Genomic DNA, 23799 nt, shown 5'->3' with positions numbered 1-23799 from the left:
TGGTGAGTGATGTTGATAAAAGGGAGGCTCTGGCCGAAACCGGTTTGGCTCAGTAGATAGAGCGTTGGCCTGTGGACCAAAAAGGTCCCAGGTTCGATTCCAGTCAGGGGCATGTACATTGGTTGCGGGCACATCCCCAGTGTGGGGGTGTGCAAGAGGCAGCTGATTGATGTATCTCTCCCATTGTTGTTTCTAGCTCTCTATCTCTCTCCATTTCTCTCTGTGAAAAATCAATAAAATATATTTAAAAAAAAGGGGGGGGGGGGCGGGGAGAGGCTCTGCTTGGGTAGGGACAGAGGAATAAGGGAAATCCCAATAACTTCCTCTTAATTTTGTTGTGAGCCTAAAGCTGATCTCAAAATAATATCTTAAAAAATAGTTCTACAAAATAATTGTGGTGCTTTAAAAGAAACTAGAAATGTATTATTTTTAGATGGTGCAGGTACCATTGTACTAGATTTAGCTAAGCTAATGTGGCTGGTGCTTACAAACAAAGTTGTTATATTCTAAACAGGATGCAGAAAAGATGTTGTGATCGGAAAGCTTGGCAAATGTACAATTCTTAGGAAATCCTGACGTGATTGAGGATCTGAAATACAGAAATAATATATCATTAGCCTGATCATATATAACTTCATATTTTAATGAATAAACTCTTTACAGTAATATTTACATATCTAAATCTGAACACATCTTAAAATTTTTCAACAGAAACATTTAGTTTATGGTAAACACTGGATTTAATGGACTCAGGATTTAATGGACAAAATTTGAGGTTTGTATATAATATGTAAAATTAACACCTTGCTAATTTTTAAATGTTTTTTAAAAAAGGTTTAGCCCTGACCAGTTTGGTGCAGTGGATAGAGCGTCGACCTACAGACTGAAGGGTCCCAGGTTCGATTCCAGTCAAGGGCATGTACCTTGGTTGCAGGTACATTCCCAGTAAGGGTTATGAAGGAAGAAGCTGATCAATGTTTCTCTCTCAACCATGTTTCTTTTTCTTTTTTCTTTTTTTTTTTACAATAAGGAAGGGAGAGGTATAGAGAGCCAGAAACCTGGATGAGAGAGAATCATAAACTGCCTCCTGCACACCCCCCACCGGGGATGCGGGCACAACCAATGCACAGGCCTTTGACTGGAATCGAACCCTGGACCCCACAGTCCACAGGTCGACACTCTATCCACTGAGCCAAAAATGTTTTAGCTCTCATCGATGTTTCTAACTCTCTATCCCCATCCCTTCCCTCTCTAAAAAAAAAATCAACAAAAATATCTGAAACCAGTTTTGCTAAATGGATAGATAGACCATAGGCTTAGTGACTGAAAGGTCCCAGGTTCGATTCCGGTCAAGGGCATGCACCTTAGTTGCAGGCATATCCCCAGTAGGGGGTGTGCAAGAGGCATCTAATCAATGACTCTCTCTCATCGATGTTTCTAACTATCTCTCTCTCTTCCTCTCTGTACAATATCAATAAAATATATTTAGAAATCAATGGAAATATATTTTTTTAAAGTTTACTTAGAATTAAATTAACAGATTATTTTTTCTTTTGTTCTTAATCACCATTTTTTTTTAAATTTGGCAAGTAGGCCATATGTTGGGAAAAAACAATGTAGTAATTTTACTGACATGAATAAATATTACATATTTACTACTACATTCTGCATATTTAAATCCAAGAGTCAAAGCTCATAAACAATGTACTGCTAATGGTTAGCACATGATCACACCACCTCAACTGTGGTAACTGGTGCTGTTGCCCTGAGGCCAGACTCTGCAGCTCTTTTACAGCCTGAGGGCTAAAGCCACACCCCAGCCAAGCACATATGTTCACAGGCCATGACTGGTGAATGCATGCATTTACTAAACCTTTCAGTATAAAATTTAAATTATAGTAGTATATACAGAAAGCTTTCCTGTGAAATGAAACTTTTCATATGTACTTCATTTTAATTACACAAATGTGTCATCATAAGTACAAACAGGTGAACTAATTGGTCAATTTTTGAACATATATATTTGTAAAACCTACTTTCTAACATAATGGCTTTTGGCTCTAGTGGGTAGCTCCTTGCCTGAGTTAGTATGCTCTACCAAAGTTTTACTGTATTTATGTAATCTTTCATGCATTGATGTTCATTTCTAAGATTAATTTCTGACTTAAAGCACAAAGATATAAAATATATACATTCTCAAGAAACTTACAGTTTGGAAGAGAAAGCTAAGCCATTTTGCCACACCAACAGATTATTATTGTCTCTGTGGTAGGTTTGAATCCATGAATATTTAACAAAAATTTTCAAAAATTTCTATGAGAGATAAAAATGTTTATGAGAAATTAGGTAATTGATTTCAAACAAAGAACTAAATTGGTCCCCGGCTGGAGGAGGAGAAGGGAAACGAGGAGGCTGGGTGACTGCAATTAATGAATAAACTACCACTCATGTCTCGCATATTAGGAATTGTCGTGACCCCACCCAGCTGGCCCACCATATCCAATGTCCAGAAGATCCCACACTCTTCCGTGGAAACAGAGAGGTCTTAGAATCCACTTGAAACACCTCAAGATTCATGTGAATTAAGGCAACAGCTGCAACAGAAGCAGCAGCATCCTAACAAACTTGCCAAAGGAACAGAAAAGTAGAGAAAAAAATTGGAAAACAAAAAACATATAATATTAATGCAGAAAAAGCATGTGATAAAATCCAATACCCAACTTTTATAAAAAGTCTTGTAAGGCCATAGATGACAAACCTACAGCCAACATCATACTAAATGGCCAAAACTGAAACAATTTCGCTTAAGAACAGGAATAAGACAAGGATAACCGACTTCACCACTCTGATTCAGCTTAGTCCTGGAAGTTCTAACTATAGTGATGAGACAGGAAGGAATAAAAGGCATCCAAATTGGAAAAGAAGAAGTAAAGCTGTCATTATCTGCAGATTATATGATACTGTACATAGAAACCCTTAAGGCTCCACTAAAAGACTACTAGATTAAATAAATGAATTTGGCAACATAGCAGAATACAGAACTAACACCAGAAATCTATGTCATTTTTATACGCCAAAATGAACTCACAGAAAGGGAAACTTAAAAAAAAAAAAAAAATCCCATTTATCATTGGAATAAACAAACAAACAAACAAACAAAAAAGAAACATAGGAATAAACTAAACTAAGGAGGTAAAAGACCTATACTAAGAAAACTACAGGACATAAAAAAAAAGAGATAGAGGACCCTAACCGGTTTGGCTCAGTGGACAGAACATCGGCCTGCAGACCATAGGGTCTCAGAATAAATTCCTATCAAGAGCATGCAACTTGTTTGCGGGCACATCCCCAGTAGGGGTTGTGCAGGAGGCAGCTGATCAAAGTTTCTCTCTCATCAATGTTTCCAACTCTCTATCCCTCTCCCTTCCTCTCTGTAAAATATTAATAATTCTTTTTTAAAGAGAGATAGAGGAAAATATAACAAGTCAAAGAAGACACTGTATTCATGGATTGGTAGAACCAACACCGTTAAAATGTCCATACTATACAAAGCAATCTATAGATTCAATGAAATCCCTAATAAAACAGTATATTCCACAGATCTAGAAAAATGCTTCAAAAATTTATATGGAAAGAAAAAAAGATCCCAAATAGCCACAGCAAAATTGAGAGAGAATAACAAAGTAGGAGGAATCACAATACTAGATATTAAATTATACTACAAAGCCACTGTAATCAAAACAGCCTGGTACTGGCACAAGAATAGGAATTTACATCAATGGAGCATAATGGAGAACCTAGAAATTGACCCAAACCATTATCCTCAATTAATATTTAACAAAGGAGGCAAGAGCATACAATGGATTAAAGAGCATACAACTGAGTAAAGACAACCTCTTCAATAAATGATATGGAGAAAATTGGACAGGTACATGCAAAAACAAAATGCAACTAGACCACAAGTTTACACCATACACAAGAATAAACTCAAAATAAATTAAAGACTGAAGTGTACGTTGTTGAATATTAAATTTTAGAAGAATCCACAGGCAGCAAAATCTTGGATATCTCTCATAGCAATATGTTTGTGGATACATCTCTAGGGCAAGAGTAACTAATGATAAGTAAATAAGTGGGACTACATAAAAATAAAAGGCTTCTGCACAGCAAAAAAAAAAAAATGCCAACAAAATGAAAAGGGAGCCCATTGCATGGGTGAACATATTTGCTACGGATACATCTGATAAAACATTAATATACAAATTATATAAGGAACTTAAATAACGGCAAAAAGAAAATAAACAAACCAATTAAAAATGGACAAAGGACCTAAAAAGGCACTTCTCCAAAATTGACATACAGAAGGCCAAGGACAAATAAAAAATTGTTCAAAGTTACTAATCATCAGAGAGATGCAAATTTAAATGACAGTGAAGTATCACCTCATACCTTTCAGAATGACTACCATCAACAAAGCAACAAATGACAAGTTGTTGTTGAAGATACGGAGAAAAGGGAACCCTAGTACACTGCTGGTGGGAATGCAGATTGGTGCAACCACTATGGAAAATAGTATGGGTTTGGCTCAAAAAGTTAAAAATTGCCCTGGCACTTGGCCCAGTGATCCCACTTCTGGGAATATATCCTAAGAAACCCTAAACACCTATCAGAAAGAATGTATGCACCCCTATGTTCATAGTAGTGCAATTTACAACAGTTAAGGTGTGGAAAGAGCTCAAGTGCCCATCAATAGATGGGTGGATTTAAAAGGCATGGTATATTCACAGCATGGAATACTATGCCAGAGTAAAAAGGAAGGATTTCTTACTCTTTGAGAAAGCATGGAAGACTTGGAAAATATTATGTTAAGCAAAAGAAGCCAGTGAGAAAGATAAGTATCATAAGATCTCACTCATATGTGGAATCAAATGAACTAAATTAAATGATGAACAAAACAGACCCAAATATAGAAGCATAGGATAGACTGATGAATCTCAGAGGGAAGGCTGGGGTAGGTAGGTGGAGAGGGAGAGATTAACTGAGAAACTTATATGCAAATATGCATAGCCCATGGGCACAGACAATGGTCTGGTGAAGGCCTGGAAGTGGGGGAAGGGTGGTGGTAGTCAATGGGGGAGAAGACAAGGGGAAGATCTGTAACACTTTCAACAATGAAGATAAATTAAAAAGTGAAAAGAGTTTGGATCTCTGCCCAACCACCCCCAGTGAACAGTGTCAAAGGAAAATACAGAAGGATCACTTAGTTAATTTTGAGTTCACATTGACAAACTTTCTGAAGGTCCAGAGGCAAGCTGATGAGAAATAGAAAGTGTTTGTTGTTCCAGTGGGAGCCAGTTCCGGAGAATTTGGTAGTATTTCCTGAGGAAAGCTCAGAAGAAAAGAATCTTATATCCTGGGAAACCAAAGTCCACCTCAGGAGCAGGTGCAGGATGAGGAAATTAGGGAGGATGACCTTTGCCTTGCTCATGAGAGTCTTCTGTTAGGTAATTTGAAGCTGATATTATGGATATAAAGGACCTATTAAAAGATTTGTGCATGCCAAAACTGGTTTGGCTCAGTGGATAGAGTGTTGATCTGCGGACTGAAAGGTCCCAGGTTCGATTCCAGGCATGGGCATGTACCTTGGTTGAGGAAACATCCGCAGTGAGGGGTCTGCAGGAGGCAGCTGATCGATATATCACTCTCATCGATGTTTCTAGCTCTTTATCCCCCTCCCTTTCTCTCTGTGAAATATCAATAAAATGTATCTTTTTTTAACAAGATTTGTGCATGATAATTCATGAGAAAGATGATGTGATAGATACCATAGAAAGCAAGGTTGAAAGTGCAAGAGTGCATGTCTAACAACTGTCAAGGGCAGCAGAATATCAGAGAAAAGGACTCCTGCATGTTGCTGTGCAATGTCCAAGCCATTAAAGAAGTATAGAAACCTACAAGTGGCTAGCAATGAAGAATGGAACAAAACTATTAACCTTTAAATTTTAAGTGACTATATTATAATTATTTTGCCTCTGGTTTTAATTTGTATTATTGAGATTTTGGATGCAGTAAAAATAAACAATGAGAATAATTTTTGGGCAATTTAAAAAAAGATTTTTCAGTTACAATTGATATCCAGTATTGTTTTGGTTTCAGGTGTACAGCTTGTTGATTGGGCCCATGTATACCTTTTGAGGTGAACACCCCACTGGGTCTGCTACCCATCTGACTCCATGCATGCTTATTAGAATACTAGATGCCCAGTGCACAAAATTCATGTAAAGAGGGTTTCCTCAGTCCGGCCTGCAACCTCTCCAATATGGGACCCCTCAGGGGATGTCCTATTGCCCGTTTAGGCACAAAACTGGCAGTCAGACATCCCTCTCACAATCTGCGATGACTGGCTCCAGCCTCCTCACCTGCCTGCCTGCCTGATAGCCCCTAACTCCTCTGCTTCCTAGCCTGATTGCCTTGACCTTGCCCCCCTACCGGTCTGATCACCACTATCTTGCCCCCTGCCAGCCTAATCACTCCAACCTTGCCTTTCCCCCAAGAGCCAGATCACCCCTAACATCTCTACATACCTGCCTGATTGCCCCTAAGTGCCCTCCCTGGCTGGCCTGGCCACCACCAACTGTCCTCACTTGCAGTCATTGTCCCTGCCAACTGCCATCCCCTGCAGGCCTGGTCCCCCCTCCAACTGTCTACACCTGCAGACCTGGTCACTCCCAACTACCCTCCCCTGCAGGCCTGGTTGCCTCTAAATGCCCTCCTCTACCAGCTTGGTTGCCCCCTACTGTCCTCCCTGTAGTACTGGTCACCAACTTCCCTGCTCTGCTAGCCTGGTCACCCCTAAATTCCTTCCCCTGCAGGCCTGATTGCCGCCAACTGCACTCCCCTACTGGCCATCTTGTGGTGGCCATCTTGTGTCCACATGGGGGCAGCCATCTTTGACCACATGGAGGAGGCCATCTTGTGTGTTGAAGTACACGCAATTTGCATATTACCCTTATATTAGATAGCATGGGTCATTTAAGTTTTTAATTAATGTGCACAATCAAGATACCTTCAGTTTCCTTGATTTATAGTAAAATCAAGTAGCAAAGTTTGCATTAGAAAAAAGCATTTATAGATGCATGGTTTTGTATAAAATAAAATGGAAACATTTAAATCTTACCATTTCTTCTTCATTATCTATGTAGAGCAGGCTAGAGTTCTTAGAAGCACAGGCCTTTAAACTCTCATTCCATGTTTTTTTTTCAGTACTAATGTAATAGCAATTGTTGGAATATGTCAACCACTCCTTTGGACAATGTCCACAATAATATGCTAAAGAAAGATTATAAAATTTTATCAAAAACAATTTAAAATTTAAAAAATGAAAATTAATTTACATATTTGCCTAGGTATAGACACATTTGTGCAATACATATAAAAGAAAAAACACTCACAGAGAAGGGTTAGTCTCTTGTTTCCAGGTTTATGTCCCATATTAAGCTAACACAAAAACAAAAGTATCTACTCTCTACATGTCCTGAACGTCAATTCACATTTTTAGAATCCTTAAATTATCTTTGAGCCCATCTGCAACAATGAGTATGATGATCTTAAATGAATATTTTTTCATATTGTTGCATAAGAAAACACTTCTCTATAATCATTATTTATGAGCATTTATTGCCAGGTATTATAATTTATGTCCCCATTCCATAAGAGCTATTATTTTTGACTACCCAATTTTAGAGATAAAGTATAAACTAAACTAATATCAGCACTGAGAAAATAATTATGTACCTTTCTGGATCCTGATTTTTAAGGAAGAATTATTCTGTTCCAGCGGAGCATTAGCTGTGGGGGGAAAAGTAATTCTTATAAAAATCAATCTTAATCTAACTACCTCATAATACTTCTCTTTCTTACATTTAATTTGTTTTATTGTCTAGGATTAGAACTATCTGGAATAAAGTTTAGTTACCAATGAAAATTAATGTAGTAATGATAATTTTGAGGAAAAACGTTTTGAAAGTCTAGAGAACTACATCACTCACAGTATTTGGATAAACAATCTCAAAAAATAATTTGTATTTCTCAATAAGGTGTCCTAAAGCATGCCTTACATTATAAAATATGGTCATATATATGTACATATATTTACAAACTACTCTCTAAAATCGTTCTGATATTTATACCTTGGACAATTTCAGAATTACTATTTTTCACTTAATCTAAACGCATTCTTTAAGATAACAGTTCTATTCTATAACACTATGAAGTATTCAGAGGCCTTGATGGACATAAAAGTGAAACGTTCTGTATAACATTCAAAAATTTACTTACAGGGAATGACAGTGATTGTCACCACAGCGGATATCAGCACAAGGCAGATGACCCCTAGGGTCCCAGCAATGAGCTTCTCTGGAGGTGATGGTGAAACTGCAGGAAGAGAAAAGGAAACACTGAGAAAGGAGTAAGAGACCATTTGTTTAAACAGTTTACGTACAGAGAATCAAATATATAAACTTGGACACTAAGCCCATCCCTACAACTGTAATCCTTCTCTCAGAATATGCTATTGCATGTTTAGGAAATAGAATGCTCCATGAGTTACTGGTCAAAGACTACATCTTCAACAATACCTGAATAAAATTAACCCTCGGCTTTTGTCTTAGAATGCTGTATTCCAACTTTAAGCACTGATTCTCACAAATGAAAAAAATATGCAAGCTAATGCCCTATTTTCCCCCACATCGCTGCACCCCAGCTGCACACACTAGAACGGTTAGACTGTGTGTCTATTGAATGCGTTACCTTTGGAGTGGTCCTTCTTGTCCCTCCCTGGAAGATCCCGGAAAGCATTTCCAAGAGTTAAGTCTGGGTAGGTTATTTCCTGCTCAGTTACTGGAGTGCAGCTTTGAGTGTCCTTGGGTTTCCTTTGCTGTCTCTTGGCGGACTTGGCCAAATTCAGTTCTGCATAGGTTACACTTTGGTTATTCATCTCTGCAGCTGAGTGCCATTTGAGTCTGTGCTCTAACTTAAGTGTCCTTACAAATAAGTGACATAAGCAATAATGCGATCTCCAATACAGTAAAACTGGGCGGGGTAAAGGGTAGTAGGGCTCATTTCCTTGTTGAAAAAACTAAAGTTCTGATTTTGAATTTGTTAGATCTTTAAAGAAGTGCTTCATAGTAGATGTAAATTTTACGATATTCTACATTTGGCAATATATTATTTGTTTGAGCCATAAAATCAAGAAATCAGTGAGGAATAAAGAATAGCATAAATAATGGCATTGTCATTAATTGAAAGACAGATTCCATGAAAATATTTTTAACATTATTAGAATGCTTGTATTAAAATTGAAATGTTATATGAGAAAAAAGAGTCTCCAATATATATGATAAATTTGAAATCAAATAATGATTAAAGACTGAATGCTTCAAAGATGGGACATCAGTTGTGTTGGCATATATAGTAATTTTGAAGTAAATTAATTTTATTTAATGACATACTTTATTTATAATGCAACATAATTCGTTAAACAAGAGTTTCATTGTCAGTGTGGTGCCATTTCTTGCAATGTTTGTTTAATTTTTTTTAAATATCTTTTGATTTTTTATAATTCAGCTTAAACTTGCACTTTATGAGAGCTACTTCATCCTGACTTTTATTAAAAGCCAACTATTTTTATTTATTCTAAATAAGTGTACATTTAGATTACCACTGTAATTCAGAAAACTCATTTAAAGAATCTCTTTTTAAAGGCTGGGCTAAGTATAAAATATACCTATATTGATTATAAAATTAAAATAACTCTTCTTTGTCATGATTATTGCTGGATTCTCCATTAAATTGTTTTTGCTTAACACATCAATTGTGCATGGGTGTATGCACTTGAGTCATTCTCTAACAGGCAAGAATTTGAATAGTTTGATTGCCTCCAACATATTTCATATTTTATTCTTCTCATTTTTTTGTCCCCAATTTTTTAAATAAAGACACCAATGTTTTCTTTTATGTGGTTGTATCTTAATTGTACCTCACTTGCATCACATCTACCATTTGTAATCTCCCACTACATGAGACAGGCTAATAGAGGGACAGGAAAATAGACACATACCTTCTGTAGTCTTTAGTGAGAGACCAGGTTTCTCTAGTAAACAAACAATGACTGTGGTCTTCACAGACTGCCCCGTGAAAGTTCAGAATGAACCATGAGTGATAAAAGTAGATTTCTCATAAAGTTTGAACAGGAAATTCTTACACATGGGCTATTTTTAAGATAGTTTACGTCATCAAACACCTCCAGAATATGGGATACTTGGGGCTAGTAAGTGTGTGCTGTGGTTTATCCCCCTTGACAGTGCCTCTGAGAAGTTGTTTTCTTATTCGAAAAGATATCAGAGGACAAAAGACCTCAGCACCCATGCTGTTAACTTATATGTAAATCACAAACTCTGAACATTGAAGCCTTGTTAGGAGTATCTCAGATGTTTAAATCCTACTCCTAGACATGTTACTAAACCCTGGCATTACATACTTCTTTTCCTTATACTCTCATTATGGAATTTCTATTACAAATGGGGAAATTTCTAAAATCATAATCCCATTAAGTATAATTGTTTAATGATATTTGTCTCCAATGATCTGGAGAATTGCTATTATTTTCACCTTTATGTGAACTGTCACTACAATCATTAATCTTAAATTTCTTACATTCTCAATTTCTCCTTCTTGGTTCTTAAAAAAAAAATCCCTCATTCATTTTATTATTCTAAAATGTTAGACTTCCCTTGGCAAAAATAATATCTCTGTGAAGGATATAACATTAGATAATGTTGAACTATAACACCATGACAGAGATTAAATTATTATATAACTAATGATTGTATTTTTGTTGGCTCATTTTCTAATCAAAACCATCTCTATTTTAATGATTAATTATGGTAAACGACAAAGCAAAACTCTACCTATGAAGGGGGAAACAAAGTAATTTTTTTAAAAATGTCCCTTATTTTAAAAACCAGAGGTCTGGTGCACAAAATTTGTGCACCAGGAGGTCCCTCAGCCCACCCTGTCCTCTCTCACAGTTCAGGAGCCCTCAAGGGATGTCCTACTGATGGCTTACGCCCACTCCTAAGCCATCAGTAGGCCTCCCTCTGCAAGAGGCAACCTGGCTGATCCGGGGAATGCGCCAGCCCCATCACCCCACTGCTGCTGCCACTGCCAGCTACCACAGCTGCCAAGATGTTTTCATCAACACGGACTCCAGTACCTTCACCACAAAAAAATGACAACTTTCTTTAGGCATTTTCAAGATGACTTTTATAAGCTATGACCTTTCTTCCTTTCTTCCTTTTTCTCTATCTTTATTTCTTCTTCTTTCTTTTTTTCTCTTTCTTTCTTTTTTTCTCTTTCTTTCTTTCTCTCACTCTTTCTGTCTTCCTTCCTTCCTTCCTTCCTTCCTTCCTTCCTTCCTTCCTTCCTTCCTTCCTTCCTTCCTTCCTTCCTTCCTTCCTTTCTCCTCACCTGAGGATATTTTTCCATTGATTTTTAGAGAGTGTGGAAGAAAGAGGGAAAGACATAGGGAAACAGCACTGTGAGAGGGACACGGCAATTGGCTGCCTCCTGCATGAGCCCAGACCCAGGCTCTGGCCAGGAAGGAGCCTTCAACCTAGGTACATGCCTTTGATCAGAATCAAACCCAGACCCTGCAGTCCACAGGCCGGGGCTGTATCCAATGAGCAAACTCACTAGGGCAGGATATGACATTTCTTAGCCCCTCCAGCAGCAGACTTCCATTTTTTTACTCCAGGAGTGAGGTGGAAAAACCCTAGAACACCTTCTTGGATTCTAATTGCCCAAGTTACCAAGAATACTGCAAGTAGAATCCAGGGAGCTTAGCTAATGAGCTGTCAAAAAAGGTGTTTCTTCTGCAGCTCAGGCACAGAGGTTGCTTTGCTGGTGAGGGCCTGCCCTCGGATAAATTTGAAATCAAATAATGATTAAAGACCGAATGCTCCAAAGATGGGGCATCAGTTGTGTTGGCATATATAGTAACTATAAAGTAAATGAGTGGTTTGATATACATGTACTGCAAAATGATCGCCACAATACGTTCAACTAACACCCATCTTCTCATACAGAAGAAATAAGAAAATAAAGAGGATATAGTGTATTCACTCTGTATACTCTACCCGCCCACTAATCACATAATAGCTGTCCAGGCTGCAAGACAGTCTGCTGTGACATTGCAGTGCTTGTGTTCAAGCAAGCCTTATTTTACAAAACGTGTGCACAGTATCATCCCATGGAATGCAGCGTTAACGTTACCCATATGATCACCAAAGGATTACAACTTTGCAGCAACACATTGATGAGTTGAAAAAAAAAACCCGAAAAAAACACGCACACAGCTACTTCCAATAACAGTGTTCTTTCAACACTATACTACAGTGATAGTTCCTGCCCCAGTGCATAGTGACCACACTCTGCTGAGGCAGGAATCCGGGAAGTTAGGCCCATCCCTCCTGCTTTGGGCCCTGGGGGCCCTCATCTGACAGCAGCGCAATGGCAATGTCCCACCAAATTGATGAGGGGATAGGATGAGGAACTGGAGACCTATTTCTACCCTGCTCTTGTGGTGATAACTTCTGCATCACCAAGAAAAACGTGGAGAAGGGGGAAGACATGGCAACCTGTCCTAGCTGCTCTCTTTAAAGAAAGTGACTTATGGGCCTGGCCAGGTGGCTCGGTTGGTTGGAGCATTTCCTTTACAACAAAAGGTTTTGGATTCCACAATCCCTGGTGGGGCACATTCGGAAGGATTGATGGATGGTCTCTCTCTCTCTCCCTCTCCCTCTCCCTCTCCCTCTCCCTCTCCCTCTCCCTCTCCCTCTCCCTCTCCCTCTCCCTCTCCCTCTCCCTCTCCCTCTCCCTCTCCCTCTCCCTCTCTCTCTCTCTCTCTCTCTCTCTCTCTCTCTCTCTCTCTCTCTGTCTACCTCCCTCTCTTAAAAAAATGATAATAATAAAATAAATAAAAAATAAAAAAATAAAAACGTGAGTGGCATTTTTGCTGTTCTTGCTGTCATTGTTGCCTGCAAGCAGCAAGGTTATGTGAGGCCATTAGCTGAGACACAAAACAAATTACCAAAAATGTGTGCTGGAAGTGCTTGGTACATTATATGAAACACTAGGGCCCAGTGCATGAATTTGTGCACCTTGAAAGGAACTGTGGGCCGCAAGACTGCAGCTGGCACAGGGGTATGTTTTGGCCTATCCTCTGGCCCCCACCTGGCTTGTCCTTCTGTGGCCCCTGGTCACCTCTCTACTGGCAGCTCCACTCCTGCCACTGCTGCTCCCATGTGCTGACAGCACTGAGCAATTGGGGCTGCTACCAGCAGTGGTTGTGAGCAGGGCCAGCACTGCCAGTAGGTGTCAGCCACAGCTGCTGCCTTATTGACCCTCAGGAGCAGGGGGAGATGGAGTAGCCCTCAGGGGCAATCAGGACCAGTGCAAGGTGCCAGCAGCAGGTGCAAGAGGGGACATCACTGGCAGCAGGTGCAAGAGGCAGCTGCTGCCCCAATTGTCCCTCAGGAGCAAAGGGAAGTGGAGAATTCCTGAAGGGTGATCATGGACAACAGCCACCACTCACACCTGCTGATGCTGCTGAGCAATTGGGGCCAGTGCCGAGTGTCAGGAGCAGGTGGAAATATGGGCATCACCAGCAGTAGGTGTGAGTGCCTGGCAGGGCAGCGAACCATGGGAGCAAAGAATCTTCAGTAACCACCAGAGGCTTGTCCCAATGACAGTGACTGGAACCCCACCTTGGTCTGATGCCCTGTTCACCTGCTCCACCCTCCTTCTGTGGCCGACACCTGCTATGTTCTGCACATGCCCCCTGGTGGTCAGTGCACATCATAGTGACAGCTTGGTCAGTTGTTCAGTTGTTCTGTCGTTTGGTCTATTTGCATATTAGGGTTTTATATGGAGAGATTTTATATGAAAAAGATTATATGGCATAGGCTGATGTGATGAGACTTCGCATTGCTGTTTGAGACATCTCATTGTTAATGCCCCAGAAGTAACCCACACTTGCTTTGGAACCAGTGATGGCTCAGATGACCAGAGCAGGTGTGATCTGTCAGAGATGAGCTACAGAGAGAAACAAACTGCCCCGTATTCAACGTTGGTGGCTCTGTAAACATTGATGATTTTAGTTCCCTTGGTTAAGGGTGAATTTCAAACAGGAGCAGAGACTTTAGATACAGGTCTGTGAGCACAGAAGAGCAGGAAGAAAGGTGGTCAGATCCAGATGTTTCAGGAGAAAAGAAGCATGAATGGCAGTGATCAACTGTCAACCTGCAATCATGGGAGCGATTTTGTTTCCAAAGCAACCAAGTCACCAAATTTGTTAACAGGAATAAAAGAACTTAGCAGAATTTGATCTAAACTTCTGTCAAACAGGAAGTAAAACCAGAGGCTTTCAGACATGACCAGAATTCTGTGTGATATGTGTGCCTTAGTTAACATAAAAGGCTTTTCTGGATCCCCTCTTGAGTACTCATCTGTCTTTTACTATATTGTAATCTTCTGAAAGGAGAGTGGATTCTTTAGCTCTACACTTAGGATACCGGGGCAGGTGATTTTTAAACTGTCAGTTCAGGCTTCATAACCCGCAGGAGCTGAAATGCTCATTGAAATATATATAAACGCAACACTATCGAAATCATGAAAGAGACTCCATTCTTCAGTAACTTTATGTTACCACACTTCCTAGTTTGAAGATTATAAAGTCAACTGTGTACATGACTTTGCACATCTTTTACATGTTCAGGAACATTTTCTTACAAAGCACTAAATGTTTCTGTAACTATATAAATACTATATAAATCTTTCTCTGTGTGAGTGTGTGTATTAATTTGTAATCAGAATAATTCTATTGGCATGTTCAATATATACTAATAAGGTAATTCAGACACACACACACACACACACACACACACACACACACCAAAAAAAGTATTTTATAAAATACCCATCAACTGTCCATCCCTAACCATTGGCATGGTCTGTTCCTGACATCCAACCATTCACATTGTCACGAGTTGATGATCTAGCATCATCCTAAACCAGTGTTCGGCAAACTGTGGCTTGTAAGCCACATGCGGCTCTCTGGCCCCTTGAGTGTGGCTCTTCCATAAAATACCACTTGCGGGTTTACATGTACAGTGTGATTGAAACTTCGTGGCTCATGCGCAGAAGTAGGTTTTTGGCCGGGGCGAGTCTATTTTGAAGAAGTGGCATTAGAACACTCAAGGGGCCAAAAACAGCATGTGGCTCGTAAGCACGGTTTGCCAACCACTGTCCTAAACAGATGATCCTCCATCTGATGTACTGGCAGGTCAACAGTAGTTTTGTTATATCACAGAATCTACATCATTCACCTCATTTCATGTTATCACATAGGCATTTTATCATCTCACATCATCACCAGTAAAAGGAAGGTGACTACGATACTATATAAAGAAGAGCTAACATGATAATTAGACTAAACAGCAGGATGACCGTCCAGATGAAGCCAGGGCTGTGAGGGCCAAGGCAGCCCGGGCTACGACGGCAGAACCCCTTGCGTGAATTTTGTGCATTGGGCCTCTAGAATGACAAGATATTTAGAGAAAGAAAGAAACCATTTTCACAAAACTTTCATTACAATGTATCATTGTCTTTTATTATTAGTTATTATTAATTTTTCACTGTGCCTAATTTACACATTAAACTTTATCGTAGGTATCCTATATAATAAAGAGATCATATTCAAATTGACCATCACTCCAACACACAATATGACCGTCCCTATGTGGTCAAAGATGGCTGCCCCATGTGGACAGAAGATGTCCAGAAGGAGAAGGCAGTTATGGATGATCAGGCCAGCATATGAGGGCAGTTGGGAGGGACCAGGCTGGCAGGGGAGGGCAGTTGTGTGTGACCAGGCCTAAAGGGAGGACAGTTAAGGGACACAGGCCTGCAAGAGAGGGCAGTTCAGGGTGACCAGCCCTACAGGGGAGGGAAATTAGGGGAAATCAGGTTGGAAGGGGAGGGCAGTTAAGGGTGACCAAGCTGGCAAAGTAGGGAAATAAAGTGTGACCAGGCCAGCAAGGGAGGGCAGTTGAGGGTGACCAGGACAGCAGGAGAAGGCAGTTAGGGGCAATGGGACTGGCAAGGGAGCAGTTAGGTGACTATCAGGCTGGCAAGGGAGTGGTTAGGGGTGATCAGACTGACAGCAGAAGTGGTTATAGGCAATCCAGCAGGCAGGCAGGCAAGTGGTTGGGAGCCAGCAGACCTGCATTGTGAGAGGGACGTCACAGATTGGAGAAGGCACAGCCTGAAATGAGGGACAACACTCCTCCCCCCTCCCGCCTCTGGGCATGAATTTTGTGCACTGGGCCTCTAGTATACATATAAGAAAAAATATTGTATATTTTGTGTTCAGTATTATTCACGGTTACAGACATCCACTAAGAGTCTTGAATGTATCCCCAGCAGACACGGAAACTACTGCATCACTTATAGCAGTGTTAGCTATAGTCATGTTGTACATTATATCTCTCTTACTTATTTGCCTAATATCTGAACTTTGTGCATTTTGAGAATCTTCCTTTAATACCTCTCTCCTCCAGCCTCCCACCTTTGGCAACCAAAAATTGGACCTCTTTTTCTATGAATATTTTGTTGTTGGTTTTATGTACTACTTAAGAGGTCAGACAATATTTGATAATTATGGCTTTATAGTAAGCTGTCAGAAGGGTGCCTGGAGGGACAGATGAAAGAAGGTGAAAGGATTAGCCAAAGAACATACAGACACAACTCACACACACAGGCAGCTTGTGGTGATAGCCAGAGGGAAGGGGAGAGAGGGCGAGTCCTAGGTGCAGGTGGACAAAGGGGGGGAAAATGGAACATCTGTTCTAGAGTCAACAATAAAAAATAAAAGGTGTTTGTTTGTTTTTTTTAAAGAAATGGAAGCATACATCTCAAGAAACTGAAAATGGAAAAACTATAATTAAATACAAATGAAGATAGCAAATCACACAAAAAATTCAAAATAAAAAAAAAGAAGAAACAAGAGTAGAGAGAATCAACAAGGTCAGAGTTATTCTTCTTGAAAATGATAAAATTGATAAGATCTGGGGAAAAACTAACAAAACCCAAATCTTGCATTATCTAGACGCACATGTGTCAAACACAAGGCCCGCGAGCCAAATCCAGCCCGCCAGACCTTGCAATGTGGCCCGCACCGCGCTGTCATCACTGCATTCTGCTGTCAGTTTATGACATTGTCAGTTTATGACTGTTCAGTAAACCATTCGGCCCCCGATTTAGGCTGGATTTTAGATTTTGGCCCCTTCTCTGATTGAGTTCGACACCCCTAATCTAGAGTAAACCGGGGAATAGCCTTATCCTATTTATAGATACTAAGTAGATAATAAAGCCACATTATGAGTACATTTTAATGTCTACATTAAATTTTTTAAAATATGAAAATGCAGTGTAACAAATGGAAACCTCAGTATATCTAGAATGTAGTATAAGAATTGAGTTCCTTTTATGAACATTCCTACAAAAGCTTTCTTCAAGCCCCACTGTCATTGAGACAGAAAAAAAGTTAGGTAGATGGGACAGGACCATGGGAGAAGGAAGTGAAACCAGGAACCCAGCTAGGCAGAGTTACTAAGACAACCCAACCAGGGTGGGAAGGAAGGGTTGCCAGCCAGAGGCATGAACGTTAAAATGGAGGAATGTTACTAAGTCAAGACCGACAAGAGTACAGATACCCAATCACAAGGCAGTGAGGCAAGCATACATAGACAAAACAAACAAACAAACAAACAATCACAGGTTCCCTTCCCTTCGCCCAGATTAGAGCTCAATGGATACCTGACCCTCCTGTTGGTGGGAAGCACATCCTCCATGACCACGTGGCTTACGGCCACATGGGCCTCCACACATGGACTAACAGAGTTTAATTAGCTTGGATACTAAACTACTCCCGACTGTAACATGGAGAGGAAGCTCAGGACACCGGCCTACTCCTGGAACCCTGGCTGCTCCTCTCCCGGGACTGGCTTCTCCCAATACACTCTGGTTCCATAAATCCTTGTTGTCTGCAACTTCATTCTTCACTTTTCATGAGACAAGAAATGGGACGCAAAACACCCACATTTTTGGTTACAGCATCAGTAATGAAAATAACATTAAAAATATAACAGTACTCTTATGCAAAGGCTTCCAGGAAATAGGAAATGCTTTTAATATAGCCTTGATATAAAAACCTGTCAAGTACATAAGAAATAAATACTCATTCTCAACCCTTTGTGAACCTGGATGAAAGAAAAACAACTTAATCTAAGTGTAATATATGCACTGAATTTTGCAGAAGGACAATACGAAATAACCACTGTGGTTTTATTTCAGAAATGCAAGGTTGGTTTAACATTTAAAACAAATAAAGGTAGTTTTCTTCATAAACATTATACAGAGAAAACATTTATCATTTCAACTGATGCAAAAATAATAAAAATGTAACATCATTATAAAAATAGAATAATACCGTGTTTCCCCCAAAATAAGACATCCTCCAAAAATAAGACCTAGTGCATGGAAAGATAAGACATCCCCTGAAAATAAGACCCAGGACAACTTTGGGAGAAAAAATTAATATAAGACACTGTCTTATTTTCGGGGAAACAGGGTAGCAATATTATGGAATTGCTTTTATATGAGAAAGGTCTGATGAAAAAAAACTTTAAAACAAACCTCATGCTTAAGGATGAAATATTTAAATATGGTCCCCCAAAATAGAGGATACAGCCAAAACCGGTTTGGCTCAGTGGATAGAGCATCGGTCTGCGGACTGAAAGGTCGCAGGTTTGATTCCAGTCAAGGGCATTTACCTTAGTTGCAGGCACATCCCCAGTGGAGGGTATGCAAGAGGCAGCTGATCGATGTTTCTTTCTCATTGATGTTTCTAACTTTCTATCTCTCTCTCTTTCTCTCTGTAAAAAATCAATAAAATATATTTTTAAAAAAGAAAAGAAATATTTTTTAAAAATAGAGGATACATACAGCACTTTTACTATCCTTACTATTCAACATTGGAAATAAAACTGTAACCTATGAAAATAAGTCAAGAAAAAAAAATACACCAGGGATGAAGAAATAAAATAATTCTTCATATATACTATGCAGAAGAATGTATATTTGAAATGATAGGATTAATAGAAAAATCAATAGCAAACCTCAACTGCATTTATGTTTAAAACAGCAAAAATTACTAAAGAAATTTTTAAATAAGTATACCATTTACAAAATCATAACTATAGAAGAATCATATTTCTTTGACTTCAACATAGAAAATTTTTAAACATAGTAGAGAAATTAAAGAAAGCCTAATAAAGCATGATATTGATTTGAAGAATCAATATTGTAAAATGAGATCTTCATGAATTATATAAAGTTTAAATGCAGTCTCTAACATAACCTTAAGTTGTTTTTTTAACAGCTGACTCGAGGTTTAATTTACAAAGCAAAAGAAAAAAAAATCATCCATGTAGAGTATATATGTTAGTGATTTTTAGTATATTCAATTGAGTTTGCAACTATCACTACTAACAAAATTTAGAAAGTGCCCGGCCCCCAAAAGTAACAGTGTACCAATTAGCATCGTTTGTTATTCCTATCTCCCTTCAACCTTTGGCAACCACTAACCTACTTTCTGCCTCTATGGGTTAGCCTTTTCTTGATAACACATATAACATGACTCACACAACATAAGATCTTTTAGAAATGTTGAATGCCACAAATATAACATTGACCAAAACACATCAGACACTAAAATCAATGAATATATGCACTTTCAGATGTGTATGTTATTGTCCAAAAATTGGTATAGAAAATTATTTCATTATTAAAACAAGTGATATAATTCATTTGAAGATATATGCAATCATAATGTTATTTCCATTTTATGAAAATAAAGTTACCTGAGAGAATCCAAACTCAGGCATTTTAACTCTGAAGCTTATGCTTACAGCTAAATATTTTTGAAGCTCCACAACTCCATGATGTGAGGCCATATGGATTTAGCATAGCACAGCCACCTTTACCAAATGATAAGTCTTCTATTCTGTAATGGAGAAAAATGCATTTTTTTTTGGTTGTTGTTGTTATTGTGTGGGGCCAATCTATGAAGCAATAAATAGCATTTCCCATGTAACTGCAATCAGAAAATATTTTGAAAATGGGTAATGATATTTTTCATAGAATATTAGTAAGAGTTGGTTATTAGGAAAATTAGTCATTCTTTAAATTTATATCAACATTTCATCAACTTTGACAATCATTCTTCATGTGTATAATTCAACTTAAACAAAACATCAATAATACTCTTCAGAATTTTTCTTTTTTGAATTTTCCTTTTATATAGCATTTAAAACTTACTCTAGTTTGAAAGTTGAACCATTTATCAACATCCAAGGATGATTACTGCTGGTACGAAAAACTCCAATCCATGATGGAGGAAATATGGAACTCAGAAATTCCTACACCAAAATAAAGAATTTTTATTTAAATAATAATCATGAAAGTTTATGTTTTTAAAGCAAGTAGGGTATTCTCTCAAAAAAAACCTTCATTTTTAGAACAAAATAAGATTGTTTTATCCTACTCTGACACTAAATAAATCTGAAGACTTTTTATTAAAGATATATTAAAAGTACTTTTCATATTTTCAAAAACTTTCAGCAATGTTTATACATTTGATTTAAAATTAACCCAAATATTTATGTTTAAAAGTCTCATTCTTCTTAACTTAATTAAAAAATTCTGATTCATGTAATTTAGTAGTTACCCAGATTGACAAAACTAACATAACAGAGTTTTAAATAAGTTTCCAAATACTTAAAGTATTTGATACCTGACTAAATCAATGTTATTTTCTCAGATATCAGGATTTTTTTAAAAGAAGGGATTGTAATTAAGAAAATAAATGACATGAAAGTGGAAGAAAGAAAGAAAGAAAGAAAGAAAGAAAGAAAGAAAGAAGGAAGGAAGGAAGGAAGGAAGGAAGCAAGGAAGGAAGGAAAAGAGAGAGGGGAAAAGATTCTCTGTGTCTCACAACATTCTTTAACCAGATAAAGCCCAATTGACCTGTTTCTGTGTTGATTGAATCCAGTGCTCCAGGTGTCAGAGACTCATTTCCCTGCTAATTAGAACCATAAATTCTGGAACTAATTAATGAGAGACATGAGTAAAGGAGAGCCCTGAAAGGTGAAATGAGAAAGAGTAAAAGGTTCGGTACTCCAGGATTAGGAAACACAGAGTGACAGGGTATCTTATATCCTACCCAACAGCAGGAAGTATTTGCAATAGCCAACCTAGAAAGAGGACATGGCTCAAGGAAGCCATTCCTCCTCTGTGTTGCAGAGGAATCTTGCCCCGCAACAGCAGGCAAGCCTAGGAGAGTGATCCACCAGGACACCTGCTGAAAGGCAACCAGAGAAACCAGGGCAGGCGAGGCAGAGGTGGGACCAGCGAAAAGGAGCCAATGACTAAGACTAACGGATCCAGCAAGGCTCTTTATTCTGGAGGCCATGAGACTCACGTCCCCAGTGAACGACAACAGAGAGAATGGATTTTAAAATGTCACAGTCACATAACTCAGCAGTGAAAATGAACAAACTGCAAATAAATGCAAGAGAGATGAAATGCAACAACATCATATGGGAGTCAGAAGAAACAGGAAGAAAATATGTTACTGTACGATTTCATTTCTATGAGTTTCAAAAACAAGCAAAGAGACTCTATAATATTAAAGGTCAGCACAGTGGGTAAGTGATAGGGCAGGAGAGATGATGAGAGAATACACAGGAGCAGAGCTGCTAAGGAGCGCAAACTCTATTTTGTGATCTGATTTGCAAGTATATGGTTCCATTGCCCTTGTAATCCATCTGTTCAATTATTTGTTTAGTATCCTTGATAGAAGGTAAAATTAAATGGCAAAGTTTGTTTTAGAAACCAAACACTTATAGAAACACAGTTTACTATAAAAAGCAAGACTGGAGATTAGTAGTATAAAAATGAAAAATAGTATGAAGTCAAAGTGGAATTTTATGTAGACTTTAAATACCTACAACTATGTACAAAAATGTGAATTCTACCAATATACTATTGACTGAAATAAGCCCTAAATAAAGTATATGAAATGTTTAACATCTTACCTTTTCTTCTTCATTATCTATGTAAAGCAGAGTAGAGTTCTTAGAAGCACAGGCCTGCAAACTCTCATTCCATGTTTTATTTTCAGTGCTAATGTAATAGCAATTGTTGGAATATGTAAACCACTCCAGTGGACAGTGATCACAATGATGTGCTAAAGGAAGATTATAAATTACTATCCAATAGCAATTTGAAGTTTTAAAAATAAAAATTAACTTACTTACATAGATATAAATACATAGGTACATAATATATCTATGCACATATAAAACAAAACACTCTCATACACTCACTCACAGAAAAAGGTCAGCCAGATATTCCCTAATTTATATGCCCATATAATGCAAACACAGAAACAAAAATATCCACTCTATACATGTCCTAAAGGTCGATGAATGAAACTACTTTTTAAGAATGGTGAAATTACTTGTCTTTTATTATATTATAGCAGTAGGAAATTTAAGCCAAACAGCAACAATAGGTGTGGGAATTTAAAATTAATATTTCTTCATAATGTTGCAAAAGAAGGAACACTCTCTTATACTAATTATTTATGAAAATTTATTGCTCATATTATAATTTATGTTCTCCCCATAAAAGGGTCTATTGTCATTTTTGCCCAGCTTAGTATAGAAACAAAATATAAACTTTGCTAGTATCAGAACTTTGAAAATCATATTTACCTTTCTGGATCCTTGTTATTTGGGAATAATTGTTCTTCTCCAGTTTACCAATATCTTCAAAAACTAAAAAGTAATTAATATAATTAAAACATAACACTTTTTGGTTTTGGCTTGAAGTCTTTTTAAATATTGTCTATGATGAGAATTATCTGTTAACAAAATTGATTTTACTAAGAAAAAAGAATAAAGTAATACAGACTTAGGAAGAAATATTTTAAAAGCATATGGGAACAAACTATACCATCACTTATAGTATTGACTTACCCAATATAGATAATTAATTTGCACTTCTCGATAAGGCCTTTTGTATTCCTATAAAGTATATGTTTAAGTTATGAAGTCAGAATATATAAATATATGTAAAATATTTTCTACAAGTCATTCTATCTCTATGCACTTGACAAATTCAGCATAGCACATTTATCTAAATGTAGACATTAAAATTAGAATTCTGTTCTGTAATACCGTATTATGAAATCCTTAGAACAATTTGATTCTTTAAAATTATGTCTCCTTGAAATCTTCCAAAAACTTACGAGGCATAAAATGTATCGCTCTCACTACACTGTACATCAAGATAAGGCAGATAACTCCCAGGACACAAGCAAAGACCTTCTCTGGAGGTGATGGTGAATCTGCAGGAAGAGAAAGGAGAAATGGAGACATTATTTTGACAATTTACATATAAGAGAACCCACAGGCACAGTGAATCATATAAAGTTGAACCCCAAAACTATATCTACCAGTGGAATCTTCCTCTCAGATGAACCATTTCATTTTCACGATTCTCCATAAGTTGTTGGTTAAAGGCGACACCTTACAACAATGCCTGAATGAAATTAGC

At 38.0% G+C, this 23799-nt stretch overlaps 1 protein-coding gene across 1 annotated transcript in view; it reads right to left on the bottom strand.

The window, feature by feature from the left end:
• The window catches only part of LOC311619763 (NKG2-A/NKG2-B type II integral membrane protein-like), a gene marked incomplete at its 5' end in the record, with an annotated part of 51423 nt that extends 42428 nt beyond the window's left edge, over positions 1 to 8995 (bottom strand). Inside the window, 4 exons of the mRNA XM_084878288.1 lie at positions 7178 to 7329; positions 7795 to 7848; positions 8338 to 8433; positions 8809 to 8995. Coding sequence (XP_084734414.1) covers positions 7178 to 7329; positions 7795 to 7848; positions 8338 to 8433; positions 8809 to 8995 — 489 coding nt within the window. The remainder of the gene's footprint in view (positions 1 to 7177; positions 7330 to 7794; positions 7849 to 8337; positions 8434 to 8808) is intronic.
• Between the last annotated feature and the right edge of the window lie 14804 nt (positions 8996 to 23799).

This window comes from Pipistrellus hanaki (genome assembly GCF_964339955.1).
Source record: "Pipistrellus hanaki genome assembly, chromosome: 3".
Taxonomy (NCBI): Eukaryota; Metazoa; Chordata; class Mammalia; order Chiroptera; family Vespertilionidae; genus Pipistrellus; species Pipistrellus hanaki.
This window is presented reverse-complemented; position numbering and strand designations above follow the sequence as displayed.